The sequence below is a fragment of the Vicia villosa genome, unplaced genomic scaffold (assembly GCF_029867415.1).
Source record: "Vicia villosa cultivar HV-30 ecotype Madison, WI unplaced genomic scaffold, Vvil1.0 ctg.000030F_1_1, whole genome shotgun sequence".
Lineage (NCBI taxonomy): Eukaryota > Viridiplantae > Streptophyta > Magnoliopsida > Fabales > Fabaceae > Vicia > Vicia villosa.
In genome coordinates, this window is record NW_026704964.1 from 1,780,862 (window position 1) to 1,798,091 (window position 17,230).

At 35.3% G+C, this 17,230-nt stretch overlaps 1 protein-coding gene across 1 annotated transcript; it reads right to left on the minus strand.

The window, feature by feature from the left end:
- Positions 1-376: 376 nt before the first annotated feature.
- LOC131622482 (protein ROOT HAIR DEFECTIVE 3 homolog 2-like) lies at positions 377-11,752 on the minus strand. The gene is made up of 22 exons (XM_058893518.1): positions 11,407-11,752; positions 11,017-11,083; positions 10,777-10,879; positions 9,599-9,669; positions 8,761-8,824; positions 8,617-8,682; positions 8,480-8,527; positions 8,327-8,389; positions 8,177-8,233; positions 7,783-7,941; positions 7,605-7,673; positions 7,425-7,516; positions 6,854-6,932; positions 5,596-5,761; positions 4,976-5,100; positions 3,840-4,102; positions 3,149-3,245; positions 2,869-3,039; positions 2,681-2,785; positions 1,253-1,347; positions 1,053-1,149; positions 377-901 (listed from the first exon to the last, which is right to left on the minus strand). The coding sequence occupies exons 1-22, from the start codon at positions 11,561-11,563 to the stop codon at positions 617-619; spliced, it is 2,499 nt and encodes an 832-aa protein (XP_058749501.1). The 5' UTR covers positions 11,564-11,752; the 3' UTR covers positions 377-616.
- Between the last annotated feature and the right edge of the window lie 5,478 nt (positions 11,753-17,230).

Sequence of the window (17,230 nt, forward strand, 5' to 3'; positions counted from 1 at the left end):
AAAAACTGGAATTTTTGGTACATAACACTTATATCAAAATTTCCAGTATGACACATTCGAAATTTTCAAAATGTTGGTATTTTTTCATAAGAAAATAAAAGTTGCTAGTATTTCTTCATAGAAAATAAAAATAAATAAGTAATTCTACCTCAAATATGTAACATCTACTTTGTTTGTCTATAATATTTGTCTATTGCAAAAGTGAATTTAAAGATGCAGATAGTGTTGTTAAGTTGTTAACTAGACAATGTTTTTGAGATTAGTAATTTTTCAATATCATTAAAGTTTTTAGTTTATTCTTAGAAAATAAGTATTTGTTTTTCTTCTTTTTTTTATTTGCAAAAGAAAATAAATGTTTGTTTAGAAATCTGAAAGCTATCAAAATTGTGGAAAGATTCAAATTGGCAAAGATGAAATTATCAGAACAGAACCCTATAGTAAGATTATCAGAACAGAACCCAAATAGGGGTTCTTCATATTATCATATAATTTACACGTTACAGTAAATAAGATAAGCAAAATATATAGATGTAAAATACAAAACTGATCCCTCAAAGCAACTAAGACGTGCATATTATAATATGATGCCGATCTTCTTTAATGTAAATTACCATGATCATAATTCAGCTTCAGAAACGTTTGTTCTTTGCCTCTGTAACAAGTTTGTGGTTGAGAATTCACTGTCATCATTAGATGAGCCAACACTAGATAGAGCCGAATTGGAGACTGAGCTTGTTACTGAGTCAGGTGTTTGCGCTTGACTTTTGAATATCTGAGAATCTGAACGATGTTGTTCCGTTGCTTCAGGTGCTGGATTCCCCTGAGCTTCTTCCGCAAGACGTTTAAGAAGGTTCATAACTGTGGGAAAAACCTTTGACGAAATTGACAGTATCCCAGGCAGCTGTGAACAAAATATGCACACGTAGAAAAAATAAAACAGTGCAAGTCATGATGAATTTTGTGCCTCTAACAGGAGTGTGTACAGAAAAGCGATCACAAGGAATTTTCAAAAATAGTAAGAAAAAAGGAAGAGAAAAATCAACTCTACTCACAGTGCCATGTCGAAACTCTCCGGCTACGTCCATTTGTACCCAAAGTGCCTTCCCCAGTAGATAGGCAACAAATAAACCCAATATGAGGAGAGGGTTTCTGTTTCAGAATCAGTAAGATGTAATTATGAATTGATGGAAAAAGGGTCATAAAATAAAAAATAAAAAAAATATCACAATTCAATATTGAAATTGGTATTTACTTTAAAAGCATCATAAATTCATTGAAACCAAATATTGCCAATGCCACCATTGTCCATGCAGGAGGTAACCAATTGTTATTTCGTTTGTAGGCCTCCTGAATCCAGAACAAAAAAGCAAAAAGCAAATTTGTTAGTATGTCTCCAATCAGATTTGTTACAAGGCAAAGAGAAAGGACAAGAATGCATTTTCAAAAAAAAATGTGTAACATACATTAGAGAGTTAAACAAGTGTTAATGAATGGGAAAAAAAGCCGGAATCTAGTAGCTTGCACCATTCTCATATTACCAGCAAGAAATTATCAAACCAAACCGGTTTTATCATGAAAGTGGACAAGAGAAGTGCAACAAAATCAAAAAGTAACAGCAAAGAATGCAGAAGGATCAAAACCTTCAGACCAATGTTATAAATACTAGACCGGATTGACCGGTTGACCATGAATCAGCTATGTATCTAGTTCAATAATCCAATTCAACCTAAAATTTAAATATTTGACTAGTTAAGCCAGCCGAATCAAAAACTGAACTTTGCAAGTTCAATTTCTGGTTTAGTTTTCAAAACATTGCTCAAGACGAGCAAGACAATCAACACAACTTATTATTTTCAACCACAAAACTTCACACATTTTTTAGAACAAGGCCTTCAAAACAAGTTTGTTAACAAAGATTGCTTGCATGGATAATTGGACTTGATTGAGCATTAAATGTTGCATTAATTGCAATTCTGTTTTTGTATCTAAAAATTTGTAAACTAGGATTGTGATTCCCATTTTGTTGCAAATTTGTATTTGGTAAAGCTTTAAAAAATTATAAGGTTTTCAGGATTCTGAAATTACTGGATAAAGTTCCAATTCAAACGCAATAATATAACAACCAATAGCCATATCAATTGGTTTGGCTGTATAAAGAATTCTTGCATCCACCAAAATATCATGATACACATGGTTATGAAGTGCATATTTATTATTTGTCTCCTCTTCAGCTTTTACCTCTTGTCAGAGTATACATAAAGCATATAATTTATATAGCTTCAAATTTTAGCCAAAATATTAACTAGGTGGTAATAATGACTTCATTTTTGTATATTGTCATTAACCAACTCCCCAAAAAGCTCTAACGCACTTCCCTCACTTATAAGCTTTTTTCACCTGAAGCGAGTACAAACGCCCACTCTATATTGAATTTAACCTTAATTTCGATAAGGGGGATGGTATGGATCAAGCTCCTAACCACCTGATCATAGAAGCTCTATTACCATGTCAATAAGTACTGTTTATTGCAAGAGCTTATTCTGTTAGGCTAAACCGCTAAAGCATATAAATAGTTTTATATCTCTAACTGCAGAGAAATTTGCCAAAACTGCAGACAAATTCAATTATTAAAAGGAAAGCAGAAAACGTAGACAGGAAAGTAATCTAATGGTTTTACTACCTGAGCTGCAATAGCTTGTGTAATTGTATACTCAGTTTCCCCTTGAAATTGTCTCCACAAAGCCTTGCACTGCACTGGAGAGATAAGTACATCTCCAGGAGAAACCTGCATTTATATAGATTCTCACATAAAAAAAAACTCTGACAGCAACATTAGTAGAAGCACAAATATCACACACAATATAGTACCTCCTCCCACGTGCTTGAAGCCAGTGGATCCACAGAAGCTTCTCTGTCTGTATACTGGGTAGATGTTGCAGCACTGGTTTTGTTTATGAGAGACAACTGAAGTACTCTGTCAATTTGATCTGGCTTCTCATCCAAGCGTATAGCAGCCATATCCGATAGAAGTTTCAGAGACTGTTGCATGGCAAAACATATTTTACATGGTGATTAAAAAGAGTGTTGTTTACAATATAATTTCAAGTATGAGCGAGTTGAAAGATTCATTGAACTAGCTATCAATTACCGCAGAGCGAGCATCTTTTGTAATAGCTCTGATATCTTCCTTCCCAGTCCAAACTCTTGGGAGTGAATCATTGTCATGATTAAACACTGTAGAGAACCTGAAAATTATTATAGAAAACAGTAAGCCACAAAACTAAATCAGAAAATTAATAACATCCACCTGGAATAGTGCAATTTATTTCATCATAACAGAAAAGGTACAAGTACAATAAAGGGCACCCTCCAAAATAAACAAATGTAAATAACTAGCAATCAAACATTATCTCATTTCGTGGATCAGCTAAGATACCAAAACCTTTACCATTATTATATCATTTAAAGCAAGGTCTTTTCAATGTTTCCACAAATGTTGTGTTTCTCTCTACTGCTTTTAACAATTTTAAGTGCAAATCTCTGTTTCTCTGCATGCCTCACAAAGAAATGCTTAGAAAGCACACATTCAATGAACAAATTATAACACCCAAACAACTTTTCCCTAAAATAAAAACCTATAGAAACTTGTGCTTCTAGCATTCTATTCCAACAAAAGACAACAATGAATACAACGATAGTAGACTATCAGTAGTAGTACAAATCTCGAGTTCCCAAACTTTAAAACCGACCAAACTTTACTCCCTCTTTATTCCGTTAATTGTTCAGTTCTACCATATTAAGCAAATGAATGACTGTAGATATCTTTTCAACAATGTTACCTATCTTTCATGCGAATCAGAACCTTTCCAGCTTCTTCTCGTGCTTTATTCTCCACCAATTTTCTAGCGTAATCTCTTAAGCCTTGTTGCATTTTTTCAACAGTTTCTTCATCCAGCTCAAAACCAGCAATGCGGTCTAAAAATTCTGATACAGCAGCTTCAGTTTCATGTTTAAGAAGTCTTCTTACTGAAAGCCACGTGTCCTTTCCTCCTGCTTCAAAGAGAGACTCTACAGGCTCAGCCAATGCCTTGGCCAGTTGTTTCTGCAAAAGGATATGGTTTAGTAGTTGACAAATATATTGCAGATACTAACAATACATTCCTCTACTCAACCAATTAATCTAAAATATTGACACCAATGCAGTTTTAGTAACAATATCATTTGAGAGAAAGTTGGAATAGTTCGTGTAGAAAGATGCTAGAGTCTTATTTTAGGTGATTTAGACATGTAGGAACGACTTACAGAAGTTTGTGTAATGTAAAGAAGGTTACTTAATAGAGAGCAGTCCAATTGATAGTAGAGAAGATCAAGAGAAACAAAAGGTCAAACTACTAAGGCTCTGTATGGTAAGTTCAAGAAGCTAGCTTATAACTTATAGGACTAGCTTAGAAGCTTGTTTGATCAAAAGAAAAGTGTTCTGTAAACTACTTTATCTCACCAGCCTATAGCTTTTTTTAGATACTCCTCGAAGAAACATTTTTACCCAATAGCATATAAGCTTATAGTATAATTATTATTGAAACAAATTTATAGAATAATTATAAATATGTCATTTTATCTATTTAATTTAATAAATATATTTAAAAATGAGATTAAACAAATAATGTGTATATATACACACGCGCGCGCACACACACACATAATACAAAGAATTTATGTAAAGAGTTAAATAAACAAGTCCTTTCATGCCATTTTTTCTTTATCACTTAATTAAATAGTTAATTTTACTGAACACTTTAATTTCAATTGACTAACTTCCCAGATATATAAGCTATCAACTAGCCTATAGCTTACAGCCTAAGAGAGATTCAAAGCTTAATGGTCATGCATCAATGCCCATCAATTGATACATGTACCCAGCCCAAATAGTGGAAAAATATTTTGATGATGATTGTACCGACAACAATATTATTACCTCAAAATTAGTTGTTATCTCCAATAATTTTGCATTGCGCACAGATAAAGCATGTGAATCAATATCACGACGAAGCTTATCTCGCAGTTTTGAAGCGCCCCAATTAGCCTGCCTTACAGAAGCGTCTGAAAAATGCAAATATTGATAAAAAAAACAAATAAGAATGAGCATTTGTAGAAAACAGTTTACATGATGACTAAGGCAAATTAGCAACTCCATACGAAGTAAAACCATGCAAGAGAGAATGTGCTCCTTTAAAGAAAGCTAACGAAGACATATTATGAATGAACGATTTATATCATGAATTCTGAGATGAAGACTGGTGTAAAGGTGGTAATGTTCTTTCTTTCCTTTTATTTATATATGACCAAGAAAAAAAAATAGTACACCTATAAAAGCAAATCAGGAGCCAGACTTTCTATATCTATGAAATTGAAGATTCATAAATTCCTAAAGATTCTGCTTAAGATTAAATAATGAAATTCATACCACATTTCACAGAAAATGTATAAATAGTGTAAAGTAAAAATAATAAAGTCACTTGGGAATGGCCAAATGACACCTGATATAAATTTAAGAAAATGTATATGCCACTATGAAGAATCCTATCTGATTATTACCAGCAGATCCTTTATCAAACTCGAGCAAAATAGAATGAGTCAATGTTTGAACAGACGAAGCAAATCCTTCTCCATTGTTTAGTGATTGATCCAGCTTAGTCTTAAAATCATCTAAAGCTTTAGAGCGTAGAAGCCCTATCATTGTTGTATAAGCAGGATGCACTATCTGAAAAGTTGAAGCAAAAACAAAACTTAAGTGAAAAGTTTATAATTTAAGAAAGATCTAGGATACAATTTTCAAGGCATTATCATAGGCCATTATATTCAGATTCCGAGAATATTTTAGAACACATAATACATAATATTTTAAAATATTTAGACACATATTTTAATTAAAGAAAAGTGTTTTTCCTTTATATGATATACCGACAGGTCCTTCACGTACATACTCTCCCTTCAAAATCTCTTGCCAATAATATTTCAGCAGAATCCTAGGTGGTTTTTCACTTTTTTGTTAATTTTTCAGATCAATAACCAAGCAAAGCAAGTGCATGTTGAACAGAATATTGCTTCATTATCGATGATATATATTTGTATTTGTACTCATTTACTCTAAACTTAGGCTTATGGAATGTTGTGCTACAGAATCAGGGAAAGGTAGCATGAATCAACGAGTTGGGATGCTACTAGGAATCAACAAGTTGGGAATGTCTTTCTGGTGGTATCACCTAAAGGCTAAAGCAAAGCACCCCCACAGTTTTTTTGTCTCCGGATCTGGTGGAGGAGAAAGGATACCATCAGAAGCAACAAGAGATTATTTGAGGAGGTGGGCAGCAAGCTATATTAAGGAAGTCAAGTGGTGCCCAGACGAGTGGGATTATAGCTACCAAACCTGAAAATGGTTCAGGATATTTTTTTCTTATTCGAATTGGTGGGTGTCATCAATGTCATTTTATTCCAAGACTAGAAGAACCAATTATCAAGTGGGTCCACTTGCCCCCAAAATTTGAAGGCAGCAGTATTGTGTTGATAACCTTTTGTTTGGTACTCTGCAAAGCATGTTATTAAGGAGTTCCATTTCTGTGAGTTTCAACTTTAAGCCTCTTTGGCTCTGTTTTCCATATTGGGTTTTTTAAAGATGTTTTATTCTGCACCCAGGTGTACTTCTGCACTTCTCTATACCCAAAATAGTTATTTAAATTTTTTTTAAAAAAAAGTACTTATTTAAGTTAGTGTGATGTTTTAAAAGAAGCTTGTGTTTATCAAAATTCAGTCCAAATGGATCAAAAGCCAAAACTAAATATGAATAAAGCCTTACATCCAATGCATTTGATTCCAATTGCTTCCGTTTTGCTTTTCTCACAGCTTCATCAAAGAAGATTGTCTCCTCATCATATCTGTTGAAAACATAGATTATCACCATATGAAAATAAAATTTAAAAAATGGAACATTTGGAGACAATTAAATAATTTATTAAAAAAAACTCTTATATGTCAAACAAATACCCTCAATATCAAATAGCTCTATAGGCTCTAATGACTAGTAACAAGCTTGCAAGGACAAATACATATTAAAGTAACACATTCAACGAATCCCATTTTATCTCCTTTTATTGGGAGTCTTATCAATCAAACATATACCTTTTGACACAATTGCAAGCAAAACTTAACAAAGCTCCAAACAAGGTAAAGAATTTTGCCGAAAAAAACATCTCAATTCAATTCCAACAATTATTACACTTCTTCACTGACGCATAAACATACACATTAGTTATTAGGTGTGGAAAAATTTTGATTTAATTCAGAAACTAAACATCAAATCAAGTAGCTTCTGAGCACAGGTTTATTTTGAGAATGAATAATTAAGTCTACCAGCATCTGGTACTTACAGAGAAAGGTAAGTGTCAATAATGGAGCTCAACGCTTCCCCAAAGCCTTGTACTGGACCTACTTGAACAGCTTCCTCCAACTCCAGCCAACCCTAAGCCAAATTCATTCATATGGTGACTGATTTTTAAAATAACTGATGCAACTTAGATGGGTAAAGTAGAGGAGATATAGATCAACACCTTATCGGAACGTAGGAGATCAAGTTTTTCATTAGCAATCTCTTCACAACGCACAGTTGCAACCATTACCTGTTATAAAATGCAAATCAATAAGAAAACCACACCACTACTGCGTCTAAATATCAAATTATTGGGAAGATAAACCATTGTAAAATCCGAAAATCAGATAATTAAAAACCTTATGAGCTGGGAGATCAAGATCCTTGTTCTCTCGTATGACTTTCCATATATGTTGTGCACTAATAGAAAAAGCAGATGCCGGCACAACACCACGCCGATCACCAGCGAGACCTCCAGGTGCTATAGAATGGTAGAAACGTTGTCGTAATTGAGCAACCTGTATGAAAGTAACAATGTGATATTGCAATAAGACAAAAGTCAGGATGAAGAAGTTTTTATGCAAATAGTTTCAAAAAATCATTATGGGCATGCGTATTTATAGCCAAAAAATTGTAAATCTGGACAAACATATTTGGAAGCAATAGGAGTGGGAAATCCTTCTAGGATTAAATAGAAAAGTTGAACAAACTCCTTAAAGCAAAGTAAAAACTCATGACAACTTGAAAGGGTACCTCCTCTTTGAATTTATCCTCTTTGTCCTCGTAGCTTGACAAAGCAGTAACCTCCACCTTCAAATTAAGAGTCATTAATCATATGCCATAACATATACATAAACAATTAAACAAGCGTGTGAAAAAGGGGAAATAGATAGATCTTCTTACATTAAAAAATTCACTAAGAGGAGTGTGTACATGAGCTTGAGGTTTTGGAACTGCATCCCAAATCTGAGGAATTCATATCATGTTTAAAATTGATGATGAATAAAATAAGAAGCCAAATAAATGAAAAACTAATAAATTAAATGAAATAAACACCTTTTGAATATCTTCTCTTAGAATAGGCTCCAAATTTTCCAATGGAGTCTGTGTAGAGAGCAAGAAACGTGATAAATCATTGAATAGAAGTATAGAACAGAAGGACGCGTTCTCAATAAAGGATAAAGTGTATAGACCTTTGTTTTATCACGTATAACAAAAAGCAATGTTGTCTTCCGAGGGCTAAATAAGCGCATCATGACCTAAAATTAAAAGAAAGGTCAAAGTCTATAAATTTAAACATTGAATACCAAACGGGCAAATTCATGGGTGCAAACTACCTGAAAAACTGTTTTTAAAAGAGGTTTGTTGGCTGCTTGTTCACGACCAATATCATGACACCACCTGTCCATAAAATAAAAGACAGCTTAGATATAAATTCTTATGTGCTGTTTTTACTTTACTCTAATTATAATTCAGTACAAGGATTATGTATCTAATAGTATCATTAGGACAACTTCGAATTAAAAATCAAGTCAAAAAATTAATCCACATGGTACATTATAATTAACATAAACAGCATATATAGAATGATTCTTAAGTTTTATCTTAATATAAAATCTTCAAGGGCTGTCCAAAATGGAATTGTCTGTATAAGACTATAAGTCTATAAGTCAATTCTAAGCATAGATAACCCAAAAAAGAAGGCTTCTTTTAGTTTCTAGTTTCTGATTAATTTTGATAACTAATTAGGCTCCAAAGAAAGGAAGCGGGAAAAAGGATTTTAAAGGTGCACAGAGGACAATGCTGCAGAGAATACAGAAGGAAAATGCCATAATGTATATCATCTACTTCCACACCTTGTATTATGAAATATACAACACTAAATTTCATCCTACAATCACTAGTATACAATGTCAATGATCCCAACTGTCAAGTATATAAGTTACAAGCAAGAATATAGCGAACATCAAATATACCAAGTTAGACAGAAAGATTTGTGATTCAACCTCAACTTATATCAAGCTAGACTCTAAGGACTGCAAAAAAATAATGTTGGAACTTGGAAGTAAATAAAGTTGCTTAATAATTAACCATGAATCCTAAATGTAAAGGATCGTCCAAGAATTTCATTCATTTTATCAATTATAAAGCACCAATTTAGGCCTAAAAACTTACATGTTTATCAGAACAATATCGGATACTGCCAAAGCGAAAAGGGCACTCTGCTTCTCAAATGCAGTATCATCCTGAGATATAAATTGAAAGAAAACAATAGTGAGTTCTAATGTACATGAAACAAAGAGATACAACAGCTCAATAATATCAAATAAGATAGAAACAACAGCTCAATAATATCAAATAAGAGATACAACAGCTCAATAATATCAAATATGTAAATAGCACTTAACAGACAAATATGCAAACAGGCTAGTCAGTAAAGTGAAGCTAGAACATCCATAAAAAGTTTTTAAAAGTTGGCTATACTAACATGTGTCAACACTAAACACGTGATGATAACTTATAGTATTTTCTTATACTAACAAGTCAGTCCTATCTGATATCCTAAAGGCAACTTAAAATAACTAATAAACCACTAAACCAAACTATTAACTCCGTCCCTAAATATATTACCCTCTTGACAAAATTAAAGGAATTAAAAAAGTTGTTGGTGGTATTAAATTTGTTGATAATTGATATTGTTTTTACAAGTTTATCCTTCAAGAGAAAGAATTGGTTCCCCTCGTAGTATTTATTGTTGATTGTAGGAAAAAAATGTAAAATAAATAGAAGTATATTTGTAAAGAAAAAACTAATGTTGAAATTCAAAGAGAGTCTTATAAGGGTCAAGAAAATTTCTCAAGAGGGTCTTACATTTAGCGACAAAGGTAGTAATTAATATTAGTACATAAAACTATGGTTATCAGTATCTTATGATACATGTTAATCATATCTCAATTCAATACAAAGCTAAATCCAATCAATACAATCTCTAGTGTGTATCTATTTTGAACATGAAACTCATCTTGAATTCCGATCAATTTAGATGAATTAATGATTCACTATGTAAACTTAGTGTAGTCAACCACTTTTTTCTCTCAAATTGGTATGGCCAGCCACTTTTCTTGTCCTTTGTTATGACTTGAATCTTGAATCATTTTGAGGTGAGTAAATGATCTATCAGCTTACAATTTTGTTATGTCACATGTTTTTACTTTAAAATGACATACTTTATCGGTAACACATCTTGCGATTCATAATAAGATTTGAATCATGATAAAAATCTCGATTTGATAACCAAATAAAATGATATCGATAGCACGGTATGAAGAATCATCTAGAATAGAATCTATTACCTCACCCCTCTCCCTTCCATCCGTACCCTCTAAATCCATAGCAATAGTACACGGCTCAATTCCAGTACACTTAGCCATCCAAATACCCTTAGTAGTTTGAGATCTGCAACAACGCGAACACAATATTCAAGAATAACAACAACAAAAAATTCAGTATTTCAGTTTTCATCTCTCCCCTTCAAACACTATTTTCTCTATCCACATTCCACAGTAACAACTCAATCAATTCAAAAACCTAACCTCCCCCTAAAAGCATCCATCTCCCTGAAAGAAGTGTTGAAAAGATGATTCATCAAAGTACTCTTCCCTGCTCAAGCAACAAAATCAAACCACAAGTTCAGATCACACAGCAGAAACACATAACCGTTACAAAAAATCAAAATCGAAGTATTAATAATAATCAACTAAAACTGCATAGTAATAAAACCTCACTCTCGCCACATTTCACTTCAATCAAATCAAAAACCTAACCGAAACTTAATTTTCAGTTAAATCACCAACTCAAACCAAAATTAAACTCTCGATCCAACTCAACAAGTTCATAATTACACAAATAATCACTTCGCAAAAAAAAGCTAAATCCAAATCAGCAAACAAACAGCAATCGAATTCAAAAAAAAAAAAACTCACCGCTACTCTGCGGTCCCATGATAGCAACGACGGCGTAAGAAAGACCACACGCGGCCATGTTTGAAGTCTTGATGAAGTTATCGAGACCGGAGACGTTGAAGACTCCGTCACCGTCAATGAGTTGCGTGGCGCAGCAATCAACGGTTGTTGCTCCCATGATGAAGATGATGATGATGATGATGATGAATTTTGAAATTTGGATCTCGAATTTGGTATTGCAAGTTACTGTATGTGTATTCTATTCTTTGATTGTGGTGTGACTCTTGTGTAGATGCTGCCGCAAGCAAAATACAAGAGTCTCTTTTGGTTTATTCTATTTGACTGGTTTACAACTACACGTGCTAATCACATTCAATTAACCAACCCATACCTTTTTTTAGAGCAAAATATAGAATTTTTTAAATACTCTGGAAAAAATATCTGATAACATTTAAATTTAATACTGATCTAGAAAGAGTTTAATCATTTTAAAAGAAATTAAAATATAAGGAAAATATTTTTTAAAATTAATGGCGGTGATTAACGGTAATATAAAATAAACAAGATTTGTGGTGTGGGATAGTTTTTTTGTCTTCGTCTTTTTTTTTCTATGAATCGAACTTAAATTCATGCTGTTAATTGTAGATTTTACCTAAACTAGATTCATGGACACTTACTTAATCTAAGTTTAGGAATGTCTCAAAACTCAAATTCTTCTTAACGTATATTATCAGACTGATACTTAGAAACAAGTTGATATATCTAATTTATGTGATATGTACAATATAACTTACACAGTATGTAAAACAATATATAAGAGTGTTAATGTTAGATATAGCTAGGTTAAATTTAGATCTAAATGGCATAAAAAGAAATTGACATTAAACAAACTTCATACTTTCTTCATAGCTTCAACATTCAGCAAACTACAATATAAATAGTTAGGGTTTTTCTCTACTAAATGGGCTGAAAAGTAAATGGCCCAAAAACATAAAGAGGGAACAATAAAAACTACTAACAGCACCTACTTAATAATAAAAATCTTTGAGTAAAACTGAAACTTTCTTTTCTCTCTTAGGCCTGTCCAACTTCTTATCAATACTCATAGGCCCAATAAGAACCTTGTCCTCAAGGTTCAGATTAGGAGAAGCAAAATCGGTTGGGCCTTGATGTGGAATCAGCAGATTTGGGCCGGGTGCATTTATGCCAGCATTAGGGTTTGGAGAGAAAGAGGAGGGACACTTGTCATGCTGAGAGAGCGCCGCGGATGAAGAGGAAAACAGTTGTGTATGAGCTGTAAAAGGAACGTTGGAGACAGAGTAATCACGTGAAGTGTTGTCTTGAGCCTTGTGCGGATGGGATAAGTCACATGTGGTGGGCCCCCTTGGTACTTGGTTAACGTGAAGAGGAACGTTAACTTGAGACTTGGAACACATAGACCACTTAATGTACTTCTCTCTCTCAGAATCATTCGGACTTCCTTCTTTCTCTTTGCCAAAGTTCTCTCTTTTTTTGTTCTCCACTTCTCTTTCGAAACACTCCAACTCAGTTTCCTTCACACCCATTCTCTCTTTATCTTCCGATTGCTTCTTTGTGCTGGTAAGTTCTTTTGTAAGTTGATGGTCTTCCTTTACGTGTGTTGAGTGTTCTGATGCTAACCCCTCGTCTTTATGTTGCAGTACCTTGTTCTGATCCGCGTTGTGTACGCTGTTCGGATCGGTGTGAATCGGAAGATGGTGGTGCGGCGGCAGGGGTCTGAAATCTTGAATCGGATTGGAACCATAGTACGGTCGTAAAAGGGAGACATGGAACACCGGATGTATGCGAGAAGACGATGGAAGATCCAGCATGTAAGCAACATGACCTATTCGTTTAATGATTGTGAAAGGACCGAAGAAACGAGATGTAAGCTTTGGCGATTGCCGTTTCTGGACAGTTTGTTGACGATACGGTTGGAGTTTTAAAAGAACGCGGTCGCCGATCTGAAAGGTAAACTCTCTTCTTTTAGAGTTGGCTTGTTTTTCCATCTGAATCCTACTTTTCTGCAAATTTTCGTTTAACGTTTTGAATATCTCTTGTCTCTGTAGGAGAATGTCTCTCAGTGCTGGATCTGAAGTGGATTCGGTGATATAGTCCATCAAGGAAGGGGGATCTCGACCGTAGAGTGCTCGAAACGGCGTCATTTGAATGGCAGAGTGGTATGAAGTGTTGTACCAATATTCAGCAAGGTGGAGAAAGGTGTACCATTTTCGTGGCTGAGAACTGACGAAGCAACGAAGGTAAGTACCAATCGATCTATTAATGACTTCTGTTTGACCATCTGTCTCAGGATGGTAAGCGGTACTGTATTTTAATGTTGTTCCTTGCTCTTTAAAAAACGTTTTCCAGAAAGTACTGAGGAATAATGGATCCCGATCTGACACTATGGACTTCGGTTGACCATGAAGGCGTGCAATCTCCACTGTAAAGCGCTTAGCTAGATCCTGTGTTGTAAAATGAGAAGGCATGGCAATAAAGTGTGCAGATTTTGTGAGACGGTCACAGATGACCCATATTGTTGTGTGTCCGAATGAATTAGGTAAACGTGTGATGAAGTCCATGGAGATGTCCTCCCACACCTGTTTTGGTACAGGTAACGGTTGTAATAGTCCCTTCTTCTTTTCTGTCAAGTATTTGTTGTGTTGACATTCGTTGCACTGCTGAATCATAGACTTTGTTTCCTTGTAGATACCAGGCCAACCAAAAGATGCAGAGATCCGTGCTAGTGTGGCTTTGAGACCAGAATGTCCAGCAGTTGGTGTTGCGTGGAATTCCTTAAGCAGAGTAGAGCGGATCTGGTCTGTATCAGGTATAAAAAATTTTCCTTTGAAAAAAATTAACCCTTTCAAAAACTTGTAATCTGTTTGGTTGGTGTCACTTGTGATAAGTTTCTTGACCATTTCCTTTCCTGTTGCTTCTTTGGTATAAAATGCACGCAAACTGGAAAGGATGTCTGGAATCGGCGAGGAGATGGCGAGCAGCATGGGTTCATCTGTTGAGTATTTTCGGCTCAGAGCATCGGCTACCAGATTCGATTTCCCAGGTTTGTAAAAAATCTCGAAGTTAAATCCTTGAAGTTTTGAGGCCCATTTCTGTTGCTCAGGGGTTTGTATTTTCTGGAGCAACAGATTACGTAAACTCTTTTGATCGGTGTATATATGAAACTCTTGTCCGATTAAATACTGACGCCACTTTTTTATGGCTTCTGTGACAGCGAACATTTCTCTAACGTAAACAGAGGCTTCCTGCATTCTAGGACATAACTTTTTGCTGAAGAAGGCAATCGGATGACCCTCCTGGGACAAAACAGCACCAATGGCCACACCTGAAGCATCCGTTTCTACGATGAATTTCTTTGTAAAATTAGGTAAAGATAAAACCGGCATGTCGGTCATTCTTCTTTGTAGTTCTGTAAAGGCTGCGGCCGCCTCTGTACTCCAAACAAATTTAGTGGAACAGAACAAATCGGTGAGCGGAGCGGCGAGAGTGGCGTATTTATTGACAAAGCGACGATAAAATCCGGTAAGGCCTAAAAATCCTCTGAGTGCCGTGAGAGTTCGTGGCTGAGGCCAATCTAGAATAGCTTTAATTTTTTCTGCATCTGGTGCCACTGTGCCGCTTGAAATGACATGACCTAGGTAATGAACTTTAGAAACTGCAAACACACACTTTGAAAACTTGACAACATAAAAATTGGTCATAAGTAGCTGAAAAATAATCTGTAAGTGAGCAATGTGATCATTAAAATTAGTGTTGTAAATTAGGATGTCATCAAAAAAAACTAAAACAAATTTTCGCAAGTAGGGCCGTAAAAGATCATTCATGGCTGATTGGAAAGTAGAGGGTGCGTTAGTCAAGCCAAAAGGCATAACAAGGAATTCATAGTGTCCATCGAAAGTACGAAAAGCCGTTTTATGTGTATCCTCTGATGCCATTCGGATATGGTGATAACCTGAGCGTAGATCTAATTTGGTGAAAACTTTTGCTGAACCAAGTTCATCGAGTAATTCGTCTATTGTGGGTATTGGGAATTTGTCTTTAACGGTGACAGCATTAAGGGCTCTATAGTCAACACAAAAACGCCAAGTGCCGTCCTTTTTTTTGACTAATAAAACCGGGGAAGAAAAAGGGCTGTGACTAGGAGTAATTAGGCCTTCTTTAAGCATTTCATCAATGATAGTAGTCATAGCTGTTTTTTGGGAATGAGGGTACCTATAGGGCTTAACGTTAACTGGGGCAGTGTTGGGAAGTAAGTTTATGTGATGATCATGGGGTCTGGGTGGAGGGAGGCCAATATGAGGTTGAAATATTTTGGAGAATTTGTGAAGTAGTTTGATAAGCTGGGGGGCGTGTCTTTGGGTAGGGTTTCGAACGGGTGAGGTTGTGTGTTAGGTATAATAGGTGGGCTGGGTTGAAAAATCATGAGATGTAGTGATGCAATGGAATCTTGGTGGACAAGTTGTTTGAATTGATGAAAAGTGGTGTGTTCGGGAAGTGTGGCAGAATCCCCTTGTAAGGTCATAGGTGAGTTGTTGTGGTTGAAGGTGATTGAGGGGATAGAAAAATCAGCCTGGATAGTGCCAAGTGTCCTTAGCCAAGCCATGCCTAGGACTACATCAGCTCCCTCAATAGGTAGGAGGTAGAAGGGTAATTGGAATTGATGTTCTTGTAAAACCAATTTGACATTGTTGCAAATTCCTTGACATTGGAGGTGAGAGCCATTGCCAACCATAACCGAAAATTGAGGAATGGGGGTGGTTAAGAGATTAAGGTGCTGAGCGATGCGAGGTTGTAGTATATTGTGGGTGCTGCCTGTATCCACTAAAACCATAACCGGTAATCCGCCAATAGTTCCTCGAAATTTGAGAGTTTGAGGAGAAAATTGACCTGTTAGTGCTTGGGTGGATAGCTGAAAATAAGTGTCTCTTGGTTCTGTCTCTTCTATAGATTCCTGTTGTTCATCGACCAATTGAGCATGTTCCAAAACCTCGTCATCACATAAGAGGATCAAGAATCTGCCCGTAGCACACTTATGTCCGGGAATAAACTTTTCATCACAATTAAAACACAACCATTGGGCTCTGCGTTCCTGAATTTGGGCTTGAGATAATTTTTTTATGGGCAGGTGTTGAGGTTGTTGGGAATTAGGACTTTTGGGTCTGAATGTTGTATGGGATGGATTATTAGGAAGGCCTTTTTGGTATGGGGTATTAGATGAAGTAGGATTGGGTTTGGGGTATGGGCTAACATAGGTTTTGGAAAATTTAGGCTTAGAATCTTTAAGCTTTGCTTCAATCAATTTAGCTAATCCAATAGCTTGGGAGATATGTGTGGGTCGTTGAATAGCCATTTCATTTCGAATATCAACATTAAGACCAGAAATAAAGCAATTTAGTAAAGCATCTTGAGGAAGACCCACCACTTGATTTCCCAACTGTTCAAATTTTGTTTGATACTCAACTACTGTTCCTTCTTGCTGTAACTTAAACAATTCTGCCTGATGATTTTCATATGTAGAGGGGCCGAAACGCAATTCTAAGGCTCTTGTAAAAGAGGCCCAATCAGATAATAAATGACTATTATGCATCCATTTAAACCAACTTAAGGCATCACCTTTCATGTAAAAGGATATTAAGGATAAACGATTTTCCGGAGGCATATTATAAAAATTAAAAAAACTGCTCCGCTTGAAACAACCAATCAAGAGGTCCGGAACCATCAAACATAGGTAGATCGAGTTTTGGAGTACGAGCTGTTGGTAAGGGTGGTATATGGGAGAGATTGGGATAAGGGTGTTGGGAAGGAA

Coding starts and splice junctions, on each gene's coding strand:
- LOC131622482 (XM_058893518.1), bottom strand. CDS start 11,563: ATGGGAGCAACAACCGTTGATTGCTGCGCCACGCAACTCATTGACGGT. Junction 8,234..8,326: donor CTCTTAGTGAATTTTTTAAT/GTAAGAAGATCT, acceptor CTTAATTTGAAG/GTGGAGGTTACTGCTTTGTC. Junction 1,348..2,680: donor CACAAGCTATTGCAGCTCAG/GTAGTAAAACCA, acceptor TTCTGGATTCAG/GAGGCCTACAAACGAAATAA.